This window comes from Patiria miniata, unplaced genomic scaffold, assembly GCF_015706575.1.
Source record: "Patiria miniata isolate m_02_andy unplaced genomic scaffold, ASM1570657v1 HiC_scaffold_5, whole genome shotgun sequence".
Classification (NCBI taxonomy): Eukaryota; Metazoa; Echinodermata; class Asteroidea; order Valvatida; family Asterinidae; genus Patiria; species Patiria miniata.
The window spans coordinates 36923405-36940857 of record NW_024037072.1 but is presented as its reverse complement, the minus strand read 5'-3'; the positions used below and the strand labels follow the sequence as shown (position 1 = coordinate 36940857).

Here is a 17453-nt window from a genome sequence, read left to right as displayed (position 1 = left end):
AGAACAAAACACAATAAAGTGTACATCTAGTTGTGCAGTTTCGAATGTATTTCCGCACCATCGTACATCAAAATTGTGGTCTCTTCGCTAATATTAATTGATGCAACATCTTCCATAATAATGACCGAGCACACCTATTTTGTTTTACATTTAGAAAATCGCCAGTAATTTCTATAACCTAATGTGAACACACCGTCTTGTTTAGGGTGCCTTAATTCGGATTCGCTGTTATGATGCAATAGGCTAATTCTGTTGTCACAACCTGCTACAAAAATTGAGTAGTCAGGTCATATACTCCCTTTTAAAAGTTTTATTGGAACAATTAAAACAAAAACTCAAAAGTGGTGGTTGTTTAACATGATTGGCCATGTCAGTGTGAGCCATCAGCTCAGTATGTAACAATATAATTATTTGTAATTTCTTCATAAGTAGTAAAATCACTAGCAGCACGCCAAAGTTTGTTTTCTCCTCTAATAACGTCAAAGTGTCTCATGATTGGTACAGTATATCATAAACACTGGGAAAACAATCTCCAAATAGCCCATGAAACGGGTCTTCCCCAATTAAATAAAACTACAAAAGTAAATCACATCAAAATATTAACAATACCGATCTAATAACCGAGATAAATATTAAGGGCTTAATCAGTCTGCAATCCTCTTAGCGACGACCGACACTGTGAAAAAACAGACACTATAATATCTAAAAGATTATAGCTGACCAGGGGCGGATCCAGGAATTTTCGTAGGGGGGGGGGGTTCATTAGCAAAAAAATCTGAAAATGTACACAGGTTGCTTTCCCCGGACACTTGGCCTTCGTAAAATCAAAAACTGGGTTTTTTGGGGGGTGGTAATCCTATTAATTTTGCGAGAAAATGCTATCCAATCGGATGGTTGCCCCTAAAAGTAGTCCAGTGCTCCTCGCCATTTTGAAAAGAGATGCCTGCGCTCTGTTTGGCAAAACATGGCCGGTTGTCGCAACTCATCAACAGACCGATTGCATTCAGCACCCATATTTGAGGTGTGTTTTGTTATGTTAATTCATTCACAGTGAACGGACAAGAGGTCGGGGCCCAATTTCACGGAACCCGTAACGGTTAGCGAGAAATCGCCGCTAACTATAGCGGAAAATTCCGCGCAAACGCTTAGCGTATTTCACGGGTTAGCAAGGAATTTTGGCTTGTGCGCATGCGCACTTCCCGTAACTAAGGATTCTGTGCTTACAAGGTTAGCACAGAATTTTTGTGCTAGCTCGGTTAGCACAAAATTGCGGGTCGTTAGCACAAAATTCGGCGTTACGGATTCCATGAAATTGGGCCCTGCTCGGGCGTATCCCTGTTAAGCAAAAGCACACACCTCAAAATGGATGCAGCACAAGCGACCTATATAGGGTTGCAGACTAGTAAATAAATTTCCATAGACCTCAATGATAAATGCCCCCACTTCAGAAATTCAGGAGAGTTACTTAAAACTCTCTGAGGTGTTCAATACGTACATCACATTAAAGTTTATTTCATTATCTCTCATTTTCTGTGCATATTCTGGGGGTTTACCAATGACTTTTAGGAGAAAATCCCATCCAAAGATGATCACCCCTAAAAGCAACCCTGAAGCCCATCCCCATTTTGAAAATGGACGCCTACGCCCGATTGCAAAATTGAGCCATTTTAGGGCCTAATCATCATTTCACAGAAATACGAGCTTGCAATCCTCTGCAAGGCTTCCAACCTTCTTTTTTCATCAAGTTCACGGCCTTCAAAATGCTTTAATACTGACGAATTTTAGGGCATGCAAATCGTGATGTGGCCGGCGTAGGCAATTTCGGATCGATTTACTGGCCTGCACCCATAGCCAATTGCTTTAAAATGGCATCAGTTTCCCTTATGTTTGAACAAAGAACTATATAAAGTGCATGCACGCAAGGCCCCCATTGATGTGTGCGCCCCAATCAGGCTCGCTGTTCTCCCATGAATTCCTCGGCAAGTTGCTTCCTGTCAACGTCTCCCCGTTTTGTCTTCGATAGAGGGCGGTCTTTGCATGTCTTCAGGATGTAGACGATGCCTCGCACAACGAGCATCACGCCTGTATATAACACACCCACACACACACACACCCAGACTTGTTTCACATACGTAGTGTGGACTTTCCTTTCTTTTCGTGCAGTTAAGGAACACCAGTGGAAAAACTCATTTTTCTCAAACTGTGAAAACTCTTACAACCCAATTTTTTTTCAATGATTCCCTTTAGTGTTTCTCTTCATTCTGCTACAGATAAACCTAACCCAAAAATGCCTCTAAACCTGTTTTCCAGAAATGGGGAAACACTGTGTGGACGTGGGCAAGTCCACACAACGTCGGTGCTACCTACATTATGTGGACGTCTTTTGTTCGGAAGTCCACACTGCGTATGTAAGACAAGCTCACACACGCCAACAGACCAAGTAATATGGACTGGACTTGAAATTCAAAGCTAGGCAAATAACACAAACAAACATGGCGGCCTAAATAGTGTGCCACGGTGAAGAGTGACTCTCGCAAAGTTACAGAAGTTTGACGGTCTTATAAAATGGATGCGAATAAGCTTAAATTGCCCCAAAATGTCAATCCGTATTCTATAGGTATAGTTCATGTCTCATTGGACCAAGTCTAGCCTGCAGTGGCTTTTCGCGCTTCTTTTTAATCAACGGCTCAGTCTGTTTTTTTTTTTTTTTATTTCATAAAGTTCAATCCGTTATTGAGGTTAGAACCAACCGTTGGTCTTTGCACTTTTTAAATCGTGGTGACCCCGCATAATAGCGATTTCTGAACTTCACAGTATAGCTAGGGATAAACCCGGCGCACACCTTTCCGAATTAAAGCCCAAGTCACACATTCACGGTTTTGGAGCTACGGATCTCCACGGTTTGAAATTCGTGATAAACCGTTGGAGTACCTTATTCATCCTCAGTTCAGCCGTGGTTATCCACCACTTCCTTGGGTATTCGATGAAGGGGCTACGGAAGTTTTAAACTGTTCATAACTTCCGTGGTGAACCGTCATGAAAATGTATCCATAGTGCAACCGTGGGACATCCGTGCAGGACAACAGTGTATTTATTCGTAGTGTTATTCGTCTATTCCTGCCTATTCTTGGAGATTCATTCGTAGCTCATTCGTGGTATAAATCTCTACGAATTCGCTACGAATGTCCTACTACGGATATGCCCGAATGTGCTAGGGTTTTGCTAAGGTTGTACTACGAATATGCCGTAGAAGAACCGTGGCCCAATCGCAGACAACCTTGGCGTTTAACGTCGTTTAACGGTATTCTTCATCAATCTGCTATTTTTTTGACAAACCGTGGTGTATTCGTAGAAAAACCTTAGGACAGTCGCGGCTATCCGTCCTGAAACCGTAGTGCATTCTTAGAAAGTCGATTTTTCCACGAATCTCGACGGTTCATCGTGATCGATTGATTCTTGGTAAACCGTGGATATTCGTAGCTCAAACCGTGAATGTGTGACTGGGGCTCCACCAGTTCATCGGATGATCATCGTGCCACCGAACAAAGGTGTGCAGAAAATTCGGACCAATCTGACCGTAATCTGACCGGGCGACCAGCTGAAATCAAAATTCAAGTTTATTTTTTTCGCATCCGATTTCACCGGATCCGATATCACCGGACGCAATAGTTATGTTAACCAATCAGATTCACGAAGGAAGTCATATACGGTTGTCGTCATGTGACTGATCATTATGTGACCGATTCAAAAGACGGAATCGGCCATGTGTGCAGGTAACGTTGCAGTCTAACCGCAACGGTGAGAAACCGTACCGGTGATGGGTGATCCGAGAAACCGGTAAAATCGGAATGGTGTGCGCCGCAACCTCGTCCCCAGGGTGTCGAGCAGTACGTGCCAACCACTACCTGCTCTCTCACCCTGGTATTGGATCATTATTTTGCATGTGCACGATTTTTGAACACGTATGCAAATGAGGAATATTCTGGTGCCTGCATGTGCGTTACATAAGCGTTTGTTTTTGTATGCGGTGTCTGGGCAAAAAAACAGCATCAATTCGTCGCGCCGTGAGTTATAAAAATGCGAATTTTTTTGGGAGTTAAAATGTTACAATCTGGCCAGCCAAATAATTTGCAGTATCACATTTCATATTTATATGAGCAAACTGGAAAGAAAAGGAGTATTATTGAGAAGGCGTGAGCGTTATAATTACAATAATCGTGAAAACACGTAATGCACGTTGGAAATAACAACGCCAACTACACGATATAAATCCATTATTAGCAAATTGCGATATCGAATCAGGATACAGGAAGAAAGTTTCCTATCCAGGGCTTACTATATTTGCGAGATTGGAAATAAAGTAAGCACTGGGGACGAGGTTGTGTGCGCCGGGCTTTACCTAGTCTGGTTCCCAGACCAAAAGATTTTTAGGTCCGGTAGCCTCTGGTAATACATTGTATTACAATTTACGTCACGTGACTAAAACGGGAGGAATCCCTCCTTTTTCCGAAAATTTCCGAAGTTTGCCGAATTCCTTTCGTCGACAATCGGATAGCGCCCGAGTATTTCCGAGTATAATATAGGTTTAATTAGCTGCTAATTGCTTATTAATTTTTTTTTAATGAGTTGATAATTAATATTCATTGCTTTCATTTTAGAAAACTTGAAATTCAACGACGATTTTGGACATCAAATATACTCGGATCGTATTGGCGAAGTTTTTGCTGCGTCATGTACTATTTTGAATTTGATGAACGTTACAGAGATTTTCCAAAACTCGGTCTTCGTTCGGCTCCGCCTGCTAACAGTGCTATTTGGGTGCCCAATTTGAAGACCAACATTAGTCAATGTTATCTTGCAGAAATATCAAACTGTTTTATAATAACTGTATGATATTACGAAGCAAGTGATTTATTTACAAATTTGATCAGAAACATTAAAAGCTATAAAACAGTGATAAAGCGAAATCGGAAACGTAAAAAACGAAGCCGAGCTTTGAAAAAGGGCCGTCAATGTCGTCATGTTTATTTTTAGCCACGGAGGATGCCTGACCTACAATTTAGACGTGAGCGTCGGGAATAATTGTCAGGTCTAGGGAACCAGACTACTAAAATTTAGATGCGAGTGTCGGGAATAATTGTCAGGTCTAGGAACCAGACCGGGCTTTACCAGCCTTGTGGTTGCGAACGCGAAAGCGTGCCGGTTGTCAAGCAAAGCTAATCCGATTACGTACCTAGACGCTGTAACAGAGCAGTGAAATTCGTGAACCCCAAAAAACATGGCCTTTTTGAACATTGTATTTTTCTCAGAAAATATGCTCAGTATGACTGAAATGTTAAATTACAACGGAAGAAGAAATTCTAAACTTCATGTCATTGAAAAAAAATAATCGCCGTCATCGATGCCGAAACGTCAATACTGGTTACTGGTAAAGCTGACCTTCAGGTCTGGAAGAAATCGTTCGAAAACCTCTCCAAATCTATGTATTTATATCAATTTCTGGGAATTTCTCCAAGTTGTTATTTCACGAGTACAAACGTAGTTGAACACTTATATCATCTATTAAATATATTCCGAATTTCAGCTTAATCTTTCAGCTTACTCCTCTTAAACCCCCTCCCCCGGCCTGGCTACGCCTATGCATGGTATCTCATGCTAATACGCAAAACCCTATTCTTAGGCCACGTAGCCATGCGCGTCGGGAAAATTAAAAAGGTTCTTTTCAATGTAAGATGATGTCTCAAAACCGCCAAACTCACTGGTTTGACTGGAATCCTGCTGCTGCACAATTTAAACGTGTTTTTAGATGGGGTTACGATCGAGTATGAGCTTTATGTGGCCTCTCTGGGCTCCGATATATTTTGCGCTAATTTTAATCGGGCACCATTTGCAGACTGTGTTGTAATTTTTTTTGTGCGTCTGGAAGCCAGACTGACGAAGCGATGGTTGTGCAGTTGGAACCTGTAAACGCTTTTTAATTAGCTCAATATACTTCTCAAGCCTTATGGCCTTACTGAGGTCACCTCAAGCTGCACTCTGAAGGATATTTTGAGAGTTTTAAGGGGATCAAAGCGTCATCTGCAACATCAGCCGACATTTGAAGAGAAAAAAAAGTTAGGTAAAAAAAAAAAAAAAAAACCGCGTCGCTGCACCACTTTTGGGGCAAGCTCCATACCAGAAGCCAGAGTCCTTTTTTTGGACCTTAAAATAGAAATCATGCCACAAGTGGCTTTGCCTGGGGCCTCCTTTGTGGCAAAATCTCAATGAAGTCACCAAAGCGGTAACTGATAAATAAAGCCGAGTATAAGTGAAGATACTCCCGTCACGGAGGTTCACAAGCGTCATTGTGCAGCTTCGAGTACGGGTCATACTAATCACCGTCAACGCACACACTGTTACCGTCAACACACCGGCAACACCCTCAAAACACATTTTAAATTGACAAAAGAGGCATAGAATTGCAATGCATGAGCTAAAATAGAATTTCGATCGGTTTTAGGTTGCGTTTCAATTTAATATGAAAATGGATTTCTCTTCAAGCGAAAAAAACAGTAATGATCTCTAAACAGCACGGCGGTTGGCCGCTTCTCGCCTTCGCAAGGAGCCCGGACTATGCCATTTTTAAAGTATGGGTGTGCAGGTAATTGTGGCAAACGTGCATGCCGGTTTCACACAACAGCCGCCCTCTGCGGTTGGTTTAATGTACAATGCTATAAGTATCACCCCTTAAGCATAATGGTCCGCGCTGCCCGCTGAGACAACATGGCTACCGTTTTTTGAGCTGCACAGCGGCAAATTTTCTAAAAAATATGAAATTGTCAGACTTTTAACCTCCCGTTGTTAAGCCAAAATATGTTTCATTATCGCATTTGGCAATTAAGAATGTGTTTTGGAGGAGTTGAAGGTGTGTCAATGTTGTGTCGATGGTGTGTTGACGGTAGCTGTGCGTATTGACGTGTATTGACGGTAATTAGTATGAACGTCGTGGACGGGTGGCGGTTGCGTGATAAAAAGTTTTTTTTACCCACATCAAAAAAATTTGGAAGTAAAATGGCGTTCCGCGATGGTGCTCTGGTGGTGGTTCTGGGGCTGTGTCTGCTGTATGTGAAGGGCGGCGCAGGTGTATCGACTGCAGAGTCGCAAGGTGAGGTTGTCATTGTTTTACCTCGTATACCAGCAGAGCAGGGGCGGATCCAGGAATTTTCGCAGGGGGGGGGGGTTCATCGACCAGTAGAAAAATTGGGTGACAGAGCCCGTGGGGGGGGGGGGGTTCGCATTTTTTCCATAAGTTTGTATGGACATTTTTTTGGACAGAGCTGGGTTTTTTTACCCCCCCCCCATCCGTGCCTTTAGAGTCATCGTATGTGGATATCGCAAGAAGAGTATCCCGAAGATTTGGAATGTACACCATCCAATCCTGTGTATTATCAACTAGTACATGTACATGTATATACTTCATTTGCCACTTTCGTAAATCTGATCGACTTCAGAATTAACAGTGCGTCCAATTGGATATCTCGTCAATTTGCTTGGCGTGCACGGTGTGGACCAGTGTAGACTTAACGCATTTTACAAGGTGTACGTGTAGGTGCTGCTGCTGTTGCTGCTATAGGCTGGCTGGCTGCTGCTGCTAGTAAGTTAGCTGCGCAGCAGCCGGTCACAAGTATGGTGTTCTAAAACGGACAGGTAGCCTAGTGGTTCAACTTTGAAAATGTCGTGGTTTAACTTTACAAACATCGTGGTTCAACTTTTCAAACGTCGTATAGTAGGCCTAGTACTTTATCTTTTTAAACGTCGTGGTTCAACTATTCAAACGTCGTGGTTCGACTTGGTGTCAAGCCAACTCGTTCCCTGGCCGACTCGCCCCTTACATACTCGCCCCCCCTAGCCGACTCGCTCCCTAGCCGTCTCACCCCCTGGATAATTATTTTATTGAATGGCACACTTTGCTTCATCAAGTTTGTGCACTTTCAGTTACTAGATTTTTGAAGTCCGAGAAACCTTTTTATTTAGGGGTCTGCATGATAATAATGTTTGATCATGTTCTTTCTCTTTAGTACGATTAATGATTTTCCTGTGTTACTTATGACATTTGTGTCTGATATTTAACTCATTATGAACTGATATAAATCAAACATAACTTTTCAAGTTGGAAATAGCACGGCGTGTCTTTTGAAGTCGCTCCCTCGTACACAAGGTAAACCAACATTTCAAGGCCCACGGATCCTACACAAAAGGATTTACGACTCGGCCAAACTCCTGTTTAGACGCGTGATAACGGCCCGTAAGGTGGCAATTACCATGAACACTCGTCAACAAAGACCCAGACAGCTTACCCGCTTCACTAGCCGCGCCCGGCGGCTTTCAAATTTGCAGGGCTCTGCGCTCGATCTGGTGTCGAATTCTGTCAAGCCAGCTAATTATATTTTTTTGAATATTCATGATACTATGTTTTTGGCCTTGATTATTGAAGTTTGATAAGTGATAACTACATAACCATGTTAACGCCGAGCACAATATCTTTAGCTTTAAAATGAATTGTAAAATTGTTTTATTGGTTCGGGATCACATCTCTCTAAAACATTTTGATGAAAGCCTTATTAAAAACTAGATTTGGGTAAACAGTATTCTCGTCGAAAAGTTGTCACATTCGACTTTTATTTCCCAGGTAAATACTTCATCTATGACGACAAATCCTGCACAATACCATCTGTTAATATATCCTGAAGTGTTTATTTCTTTAAAACAATTTAGGAACAAGTATATCTTGCAGAAGGAGTGGTTTTGCTTAAAGTTTTATGAATATTTCCGTTTTAAATGTCTAAAAAGGTGTCCGTTCTTTCAGCAAAACGAAATCAGTTCACACACATCCTTTTGTGATTTGTTTTCGTTTTGCTGAGAACACTGAACTTTTTGTGATCCGTGGACAGAACCTTAAAACCGCGGTTGTGTTTAAAACTCCGTAACTTGAAAAGTAATAAGTGATTTGAATGATTCTTGTACTAAAAAAACTTATGAATTGGGCTTTCATATCCTAGATTTTGAAAGTGCTACATGCAGAACTTCACTAAACCAATGGTCCAGACATTTGGGTTTCGCTTTTTTTTACTCACCCTGTATAGGTAAAAAAAAAAATTACTCGTGTGCAGAACTGATGTAGGATTGGGATGGGATTCAAAGCCTAAACGCACAAAAATATTCAGATTAAGGCATGCAGCGCCAACGCTGTAAAGATTGACTGATGACTGGGGCTGCAAAAACTTTTACACAAAGGGACCTTGTGACCTTGCTATTCAGAATTTTTGAGATGCGAGCCATACAACCGAGGAGATTTACCGAAGAGGAACATGTTTTTACGAGAGCTACCTCCATGGTACTCACACCATAGAGGGATAATGGTACCTGGGTCGGGCTTTCCAATTCTATAACGAGTGTTCTTTCGTTTCGTTCATATCTCATGGGTAGCCGATAGACGTGTATACCGAGCCCGATCAAATAAACAAAAATGACAATGGTTGATTTTATTTAAATCAACTGGCGAGACAGCTAATCCCGCTCTCTGCCTAAAATCTCTGGCGTTACAACAATGTACAGGGACAAGCTAAAACGCTCACTGACCGTGGAATTGTCATCTTTGTGCGGCGGTAATAGAGCCTGAAAGTTGAACCGTGATGGTGGCGCGCTTCCGGACCCCTCGAGTAGGAAAACTAGCGTGTAAAAGTCGGAGTGTTTACAATTTATTTTTGGTTCATTGATTTCTTAAGAAAATCACCCTCGGAAAAGGCCTTTGTAAAATTGTTACTAGCATTTCAATTTATGGAAACTTTAAAATCGCATGACGAAAAAAGAGAAATATCGTGCCAAAAATTGACCTCTCACTTCCGAAAATGAAAATTTATCAATCAATCGGGATTTCAATTTTGAGTTGTATTTTTCATCGAGTGTAAAGCTGACGAGCGCAAATCAATAACAGGCCTACTTATAGTTAGAACTACTTATAATCTGGTGAAAGTATATAAAAGGGCCCTATAAATGAGACACACGAGTTCAGAAATCTGATATTGTGTCCCCCATCCTTCACTAGTTGGGGAGGGGGGGGGGACATGTGCCCCTGGTCCCCCCCCCCCCCAGGATTGACGCCCATGCTTGCATGCTTGGTTCCCAGACCTGACAATTATTCCCGACGCTCACGTCCAAATTGTAGGTCAGGCAGTAACCGCGGCTAAAAATGACGACATTGACGGCCCTTCCGAATTCGCTTTATCACTTATAGCTTTTAATGTTCCGATCATATTTTTTTTTTACAGTTATGATATACAGTTTGATATTTCTGTAAGAAAACATTGACTAATGTTGACCTGGAATCTTCAAAGTTAGGCGCCCAAATAGCATTGTTAGCAGGCGGAGCCGAATGGGGACCACGCCGAGTTCTGGAAAATCCCAGTAACGGTCGTGATCGTCAAATTCAAAAGTATGACGCAGCTAAAAGTTCGCTCCTCGTATACGATCCGAGTGCACACTTGATGCACAAAATCGTCCTTGAATTTCAAGTTTTCTAATTGCAAGCAAAATGTATTCATTATCAACTCATTTAAAAGTATTTAATAAGCTAGGCAGTTAATAAAACCTATATTATACTCGGAAATACCCGGGCGCTATCCGATTGTCGACGAAATGAATTCGGCAAACTTCGGACATTGTCGGAAAAAGGAGATATTCTCCCGTTTTAGTCACGTGACTTATATATATATATATATTTTGTATAGGTACTAGCGGCTGCCTGGCCTAAGATTCATCAGAAATAGTCAGAATCTTTTGGTCTGGGAACCAGACTACTGGCTGGCTGGCTTGCACGCTTGCTTGATATGCATGCTTGCTATGCATGCTTGCTATCTGCATGCTTGCTTGTTTGCTTGTTTGCGCGCAGGGTTTGCGTGCTTGCTTGTGCTGCCCCATTTTATCCTACTGTAGTCGGGGGTCTTAGGGATATTTTGGTTCATTATGGCGGACCCTTGGGCGTCTGTCTTGCCTCAAATCATTAAAATAACATCAGATTCAGATTGCTCGACCCCGAAAATACCTGAAAAGTGGTATTATTTATGATTCTAGCTCGTTTAGTTTGATTGACCTCTGACCCGGTTGGCGGCCATATTGGATTTTGCCAATATGGCGGCCCCGTGGGGCGCCTGTCTTGGCGCCCGTCAAAAACCGAAATAGTATGGTATGGACGACAGCTGTGCCGAATTTGGTTCTTTTGGAAGAATCTGAACCAAACAGCCCCTATAACGCCCTAACATCCCTGACTACTGCGCGTATATCACCTTTTGTCCTCAGTTAAGTTCCCACACTCACATATCCCAGAATGTGCGTGCCTATATCGTAGTATTGTTTACTTAAACCGAGCAATTTTGCTGTTAAGTGCTCATGCCTGGTTTTGGTACAAAACAAGTTTTACTGAGAAAACTAGTGAGGGTCTCCATTTTTCATTGGCTTGTCATTGTGTGGTCCGAGACGCGTGGTCTTTTTTTTTCACCGGAGCGAGGGGTAATTTTTTTTTTCCTGGCGACTTGAATGAAGGCAATAAAGCCTGAAAGTTGAACAGACCCCTACAGTGGCGCACTTACGGACCACTTGGATCGGAAAATGAAAGTGCAATTCTTTTTGCTTCACTGAATTATTAAGAAAATCACCCTCGAAAAAAGGTCTTTGTAAAATTGTTACGAGCATTATTTATGGAATCTGAAAAATCGCATGACGTGAAAGAGAAATATCCTGCCAAAACCGACCTCTCACTTCATAAATTCTTTACACCATTGATAATTGATTGATCAGCACCCTCTGTTTTTACTGTACATGTACCCCTACATATAAACCTTGTATGATGAAGCCCCTCTTCAGTGCATCTGATGAAGTAGTTGTATCTACCAAACCTTATGCACACTTTCACTCTAGTTAGTCATTTAAAGTGCTACCTTACTTTTATATGTACACGTATTTGAGTTTGCCTGACCTACACGCGCGGCGCCCACCACTTTTAGGTCCAAAAATCTAAAATACCTTTGGACAAGTGGAACTCGGTGTACTCGTACAACGAAGACAATTTATGACGCTCGTTGGGTAAAAACTGAAAGTTGAATAGGAGACTAAAATGTCTTTGTGATAATCAATTTCTTTGGGAGAAATTAATCTAACGTTCGCTGTGAATTATTAGGCCTACGTTCGTCCAACCCTCCTCAAAAGCAATCGTCCCCAAAAAACTAACCCCCTGTCCAATTTGCCTGTTATAATAATAGCAATTTAGGAAAGCAAAATAATGCAAGTGGCTGGGTAAGATTTAACAACACTACAACTTTATGCATCATGTTTGCCGATCTCAAGCAACGACGAATTAACGTGCTAATCATTGAACATGGGGTTAATAATCGAGTACTTAACAGGCAAACTATCAAGCACTAGAGTGAGAGAGAACCTAGTGGGATTGTACTGCTCGACACCATGGGGACGAGGTAGCAACTTAGGTACATCATGGAGCTATAAAACACATGTACATGGTTGCAGACTAATAAATAAACTGCCAAAGAACTGCAGTGCTGCACCTTCCTCCGGAATAAAGCTTATTTCATCATCATTCATTTTCTTTTCAACTATTTTGGGTTTACCAATGACATTTGGGAGGTAGTTCCATCTAAAAATGATCAGCCCTAAAAGTTACACCTGAAAGTAGTCCTGTAACCCATCGCCATTTTGAAAAATGATGCCTGCGCTGCACTGCAAATTAGAGCGATTTTAGGGCCCAATTTCATCTGAATTTCACAGAAATGCGAGCGGGCAGTCCTCTTCACTGTTTTGTTCTTGTTTTTTTTTTTTACAAACCCTCAAATTTATGGCCAACTAATTGCTTACATAGCAAAAAAGATTGAGGGCATGCAAATCAGGGCATGTATACAGTCGAACACCTTTATAACTAGGTCCTTGGGACTTTACGAATTACCTTGTTATAACAGGTACCTTTTATTAACAGTAATGGAAAACAAAGGAAAAGAAAGAAAATCAAAGATTTGGGACCTAAAAATGTGCTTGTTATAAGCAGCATCTTGTATTAACAGTGCTTTTCGGGGTTCGACAATATAGGCAAATATACTGGTCTGCAACCACATACAAACCTCAAAGCCGGGGCTTGAGATGGTCAAGGTCTCGGAAAATTCCCAAATCTTTCGTTAACCTTCACTGGAAAAAAAAGTTGAGGTCATTGTGGTCATACATGACCAAATTGAATTTGGTCTTGTATGACCACCAGTTTTGATGATATTTAACAGAAATTCTAACCCAAACAATTGGTTATAGAATTGAACAACCCAAGTTTAGGTTGTTGCAGTTTTCATCCTTTATTGGGTTAAATTAATCCAGGCAAGTTTTCAGAGTTCCTGGTAGATCAATTTGTTGGGTTTTTTTCCTCTGTCTCTACACAGACGCGCAACACGACAGTCGTCACGACCTGATTGCGAAGCTGATGGAAGTGCACAACAAGCTAGTCATGCCCAAGACGCCCGTGAATGTCTCCTATGGCCTAACTCTTCTCTCGATCGAGGGTGTGGTAAGTCCGTTGTATTGAAATTAGTGATCCACCAGATTTCGTGACCCGTTCTTCGAAAATTGGATTCTCATGTTTCGATACCGGTGTTATATGAAAATCAGACTCGTATGAAAATCGGACTCTTTTTCCCTTTTATTGGTTAAACCCTCTCACGTGACCAGTCCCTCTCCTAATCATCTATGCATAAGCATGCGCAATACCACCAATGAGTCCGTATTTCATAAAACCTAAATTCATGCTACACCGGATCATATCCGGTTTTGCTTTATCGTTAAATGCTTTCAGATGTTAAAGAAAATCACTTGCTTCATATACCATACAGTTTCACATTTTTGTAAGAAAACATTGACTTATGTTGAGCTGAAATTCCTACAAAAAGTAAACGCTTGTGCTCATGTTATGTTATGTATATTGTTTTTGCTATAAGAATAATACACTTCTTGATTGGTTTAAATTGCAGGACGAGAAGGAAAATATCCTCCGAATTGCGGCTTTCGCGACGATAGTAAGTAACCAAAGGACAAACCAGTTTGATCCATTAGTATTTTTGTTTTTGTCAAACAATCTGAGAAGTATCAATTTTAACTTTCAAAATGCTTTGAACAGAACTCAGTCCCCCTTTTCAATATTGCCTTCTTGTGGTTGTGCACTGTCGTTTTTGACGGCCGCTTCATATTTTAAACACAATTAAACTCTGGGAAAACATAGCTGACAAACAACATTTATATTGTGCATTTTTTTCTGCAATCATACAGTGTAACCCTTCTTTAAATACTTATAATTAATTTCCCTGCCTATACCAATAATCCCCATACGGATTTCAACGTTGATAACTCGCCAATTCGCCAATCCCACCGCTGCCACATGTAGTCATGTTGCCGCTTCGCGCTATATGGCGACACAGAGAGGGACAAAATGTATTTGAGGTAGTTTATTGCGAACATTATTTTACATTTTGCAGCAATGGTTTGATCACCGTTTCCAGTGGGATCCAGCAAATTACAGCGGATTATCTTTTGTGAATTTACCAAGAAATAGTATCTGGACTCCAGACTTCAGAATGCTGTACGCTCAGTAAGTAGCCTTTCAATAAGTTTATCTTGAAGCCGTGTTTAGCTGAGTCAAAGCACTGTAAACATGCAGCAATACCGCACAGGTCACGCTACTTTTATTATCTATGTTTTGAAGACGAATTATTTGCAGTTTTGTAGTAATTTTGGAATTTTGTATTAAAGGAGCTAGGCCAATGGCAAACAAGGTTCTGAATTTATTTTATTCACAGGGACAATTTTAAGATTGACATTTGTCAACCGAACAAGATGAAAATAACTTTGTTTCATCTGTTTATTTAGGGTTGTGGAGGAGGATGACGTCAACTTGATTGCGTATGCCGGTGGGACTGTCAGTCACTTCCTTCCGCTGCGACTAGCCATACCGTGCTCTTTTAACTTCAAGGACTTCCCATCCGATGTCCACACCTGCGACCTTTTTCTGGAATCCTGGAGCCATCCAGGTTCCCTGATCAATCTGACTTTTTTTGAAGATGAGACAGCAGCCAGCTTAGCCTACCATCGTGTAAACAGCCAATGGGAGGCCCAGTCCTTCAAAGTGAATAGGAAAGTGACCAAGTATCCGGATTACTCCACCGAGGAGTACATCAATCTGTCGTACCGCATCCAATTCAAACGCACAGTGAAGGAGTACACGGTCCGCTTTGTGGCGCCCTCGGTCGTCACATCGCTTCTGATCCTGCTGTGTTTTCTCATCCCTCCACTCTCTGGTGGGAGGATGGTTCTCTGCTCCGTCGTCATCCTCGGCCTCTTGCTTCAACTGTTCCACCTCAACCAGACCGTGCCCATCCACGGCTCCGATGCCCCCTTCATGGCTAAATTTCTCACTTTCAGCGTGTTCTTGGCCGCCTTTGCAGCTGTTGAGAGTGTGGTGTCAATGAATCTCTCCAGTTGGGGAACCTTGAGTGGGAGTAGCAACAACAACAGTAACGCCCCCAAAGACGGGGAGGAGCTCGTGGCGCAACCCAAGCCAAATTTGGTAGGTTCCGTGTGTTGCTCTCTTTTTGTATAGGCCCGATCAAGGTTAACAAGTTGCCCTTTTTAGCACATGCATTGCCTTTATCCCCAAAGATGCCTTGGATATATATTTTAGACATAGACCATCTTACATTGAACACACGCTTTTGTCCATAAGCTGGACGAGCTAGTCTGACTTTTCAGTCATGTCTGTTCGGGACAAGCCCACTTATGGTGTGTGCTTCGCTGGTTTCCAGTCTGTCAAGTCAGGCAGAGGTTGAGTTTTGGTCGGAAAGCCAAGTAGCACGGTCACAAGAAGAAGTGGCCAAAATGGGCCTGTGGCGCCTTTTTCATAGGGACTCGATCGACTTCATTGAATACAACCAATAGGCAGCCAAGTGTTGGTGACCACTTTGACCGCTACTACAGATTGTTCAAGTTCAGTATTTGTAATTCGCAAGCCATCGAATTTCCAGTGAAAGTCACACATGATCATCAGGCCTATAAAGATATCTTTTGAATTCGAGAGCAAAGAAAACGTCATTAGCATATAACGGCATGACGTCATCAGCAAACAAAGCTTCCAAGGTAAAAGCCTCACATTTTTGGAACTGTGCCGACTGGCCCTCGGTGGCAAACACATCTGTAGTTGTTGCCATTAATTTTGATTTTAATTATGTTTCTTTTCCCTGTGATTTTGAACGTTTTGTCCACTTTCTCTTTTCCTGTTTAGTTCCTGATGCAACTCGCTCGAATCATCGACTTGGTCTGCTTCGTCGTCTTCACCGTCATCTTTGCTATCGGTGGGGGCGTCATACTCAATCCTACAACGGAGTAGAGATGAATGCGTGACACTTCAAACAGCACACAACCGGCTCGTTGTAAATTAAGCCTTGAAACCGGGGGCATTAATGTTCTCATCTGTCGTGATAAGGACTAGTATCGAAAATGCTTCCCCAATGCCATACAGTTGCATATCACTAAGACATTTTGCATTGTTGGTCATCTGGATCCTTCTATACAGGGTGAGTTAAAAAAAAAAAAAAAAAAAAGAAACCCAAATGTCAGGATTATTGTTTTTAGTGAAGTTCCGCATGTAGCACTTCAAAATCTAGCATATGAAACCCCAATTCATAAGCTTTTTTTTCAGTACAAGAATCATTTAAATCACTCATGTACTTCCCAAGTTACGGAATTTTAAACACAACCATCGTTATAAACTGCTGTCTACGAACCACAAAAAAAGTTCAGTGTTCTTTCAGCAAAACGAAAACAAACCACATAGGGATGTGTGTGAATTGTATTCGTTTTGCTAAAAGAACGTACACTTTTTTTGTGATCCGTGGACAGAACTTTAAAACGGTGGTTGTGTTTGAAATTCCGTAACTTGAAAAGTACATGTAAGTGATTTGAATGATTTTTTGTACTAAAAGAAAGCTAATGAATTGGGCTTTTACACCCTAGATTTTGAAACTGCTACATGCAGAACTTCACTAAAACAATAGTTCCGTCATTTGGGTTTCGTTTTTTTGACTCGCCCTGTAGATAATACCTGTGCCGTCATACCAAAGCGCAACTGACGGGCAAGCCAAATATCTGAGCATCGCTTGCATGCCATTTTCCTACGATAAAACAGATGTCGCCACTTTAACACCAATCACATTTCAAGGAAGTTAGCAAGTTAGCAAGCATTGTATTTCCTAACAGCGTAGTTAAACAAGGTGTTCAGTATTTCTTGAGTTACACGAGGTGTTTATATTATTTCTTAAGAGCGTTTGTAAGTCCAACAAGGTGTTTAATATTTCTTATAGTGGCGTTTATAAGTTCAACAA

General features: G+C 41.6%; 1 protein-coding gene and 1 long non-coding RNA gene across 2 annotated transcripts; one reads left to right on the top strand and one right to left on the bottom strand.

The window, feature by feature from the left end:
* Positions 1 to 1214: 1214 nt before the first annotated feature.
* Positions 1215 to 14737, bottom strand: LOC119740332. Its single transcript, XR_005272669.1, has 3 exons — positions 14725 to 14737; positions 10829 to 10832; positions 1215 to 1319 (listed from the first exon to the last, which is right to left on the bottom strand). It is a non-coding gene; the product is annotated as an uncharacterized LOC119740332 (long non-coding RNA).
* On the top strand, positions 6334 to 16673 carry LOC119740331 (neuronal acetylcholine receptor subunit beta-4-like). Its single transcript, XM_038215597.1, has 7 exons — positions 6334 to 6358; positions 7047 to 7144; positions 13470 to 13594; positions 14055 to 14099; positions 14556 to 14668; positions 14947 to 15643; positions 16355 to 16673. Exons 2-7 carry the CDS (start codon positions 7051 to 7053, stop codon positions 16457 to 16459), a joined length of 1179 nt encoding a protein of 392 aa, XP_038071525.1. The 5' UTR covers positions 6334 to 6358; positions 7047 to 7050; the 3' UTR covers positions 16460 to 16673.
* Positions 16674 to 17453: the final 780 nt, after the last annotated feature.

Excerpts from the sequence above, each read along its gene's own strand:
- LOC119740331 (XM_038215597.1), top strand. The coding sequence starts at position 7,051 with ATGGCGTTCCGCGATGGTGCTCTGGTGGTGGTTCTGGGGCTGTGTCTG. Across the intron at positions 14,100-14,555 it reads TTGCGGCTTTCGCGACGATA|CAATGGTTTGATCACCGTTT; the intron begins GTAAGTAACCAA and ends TACATTTTGCAG. Across the intron at positions 14,669-14,946 it reads TTCAGAATGCTGTACGCTCA|GGTTGTGGAGGAGGATGACG; the intron begins GTAAGTAGCCTT and ends CTGTTTATTTAG.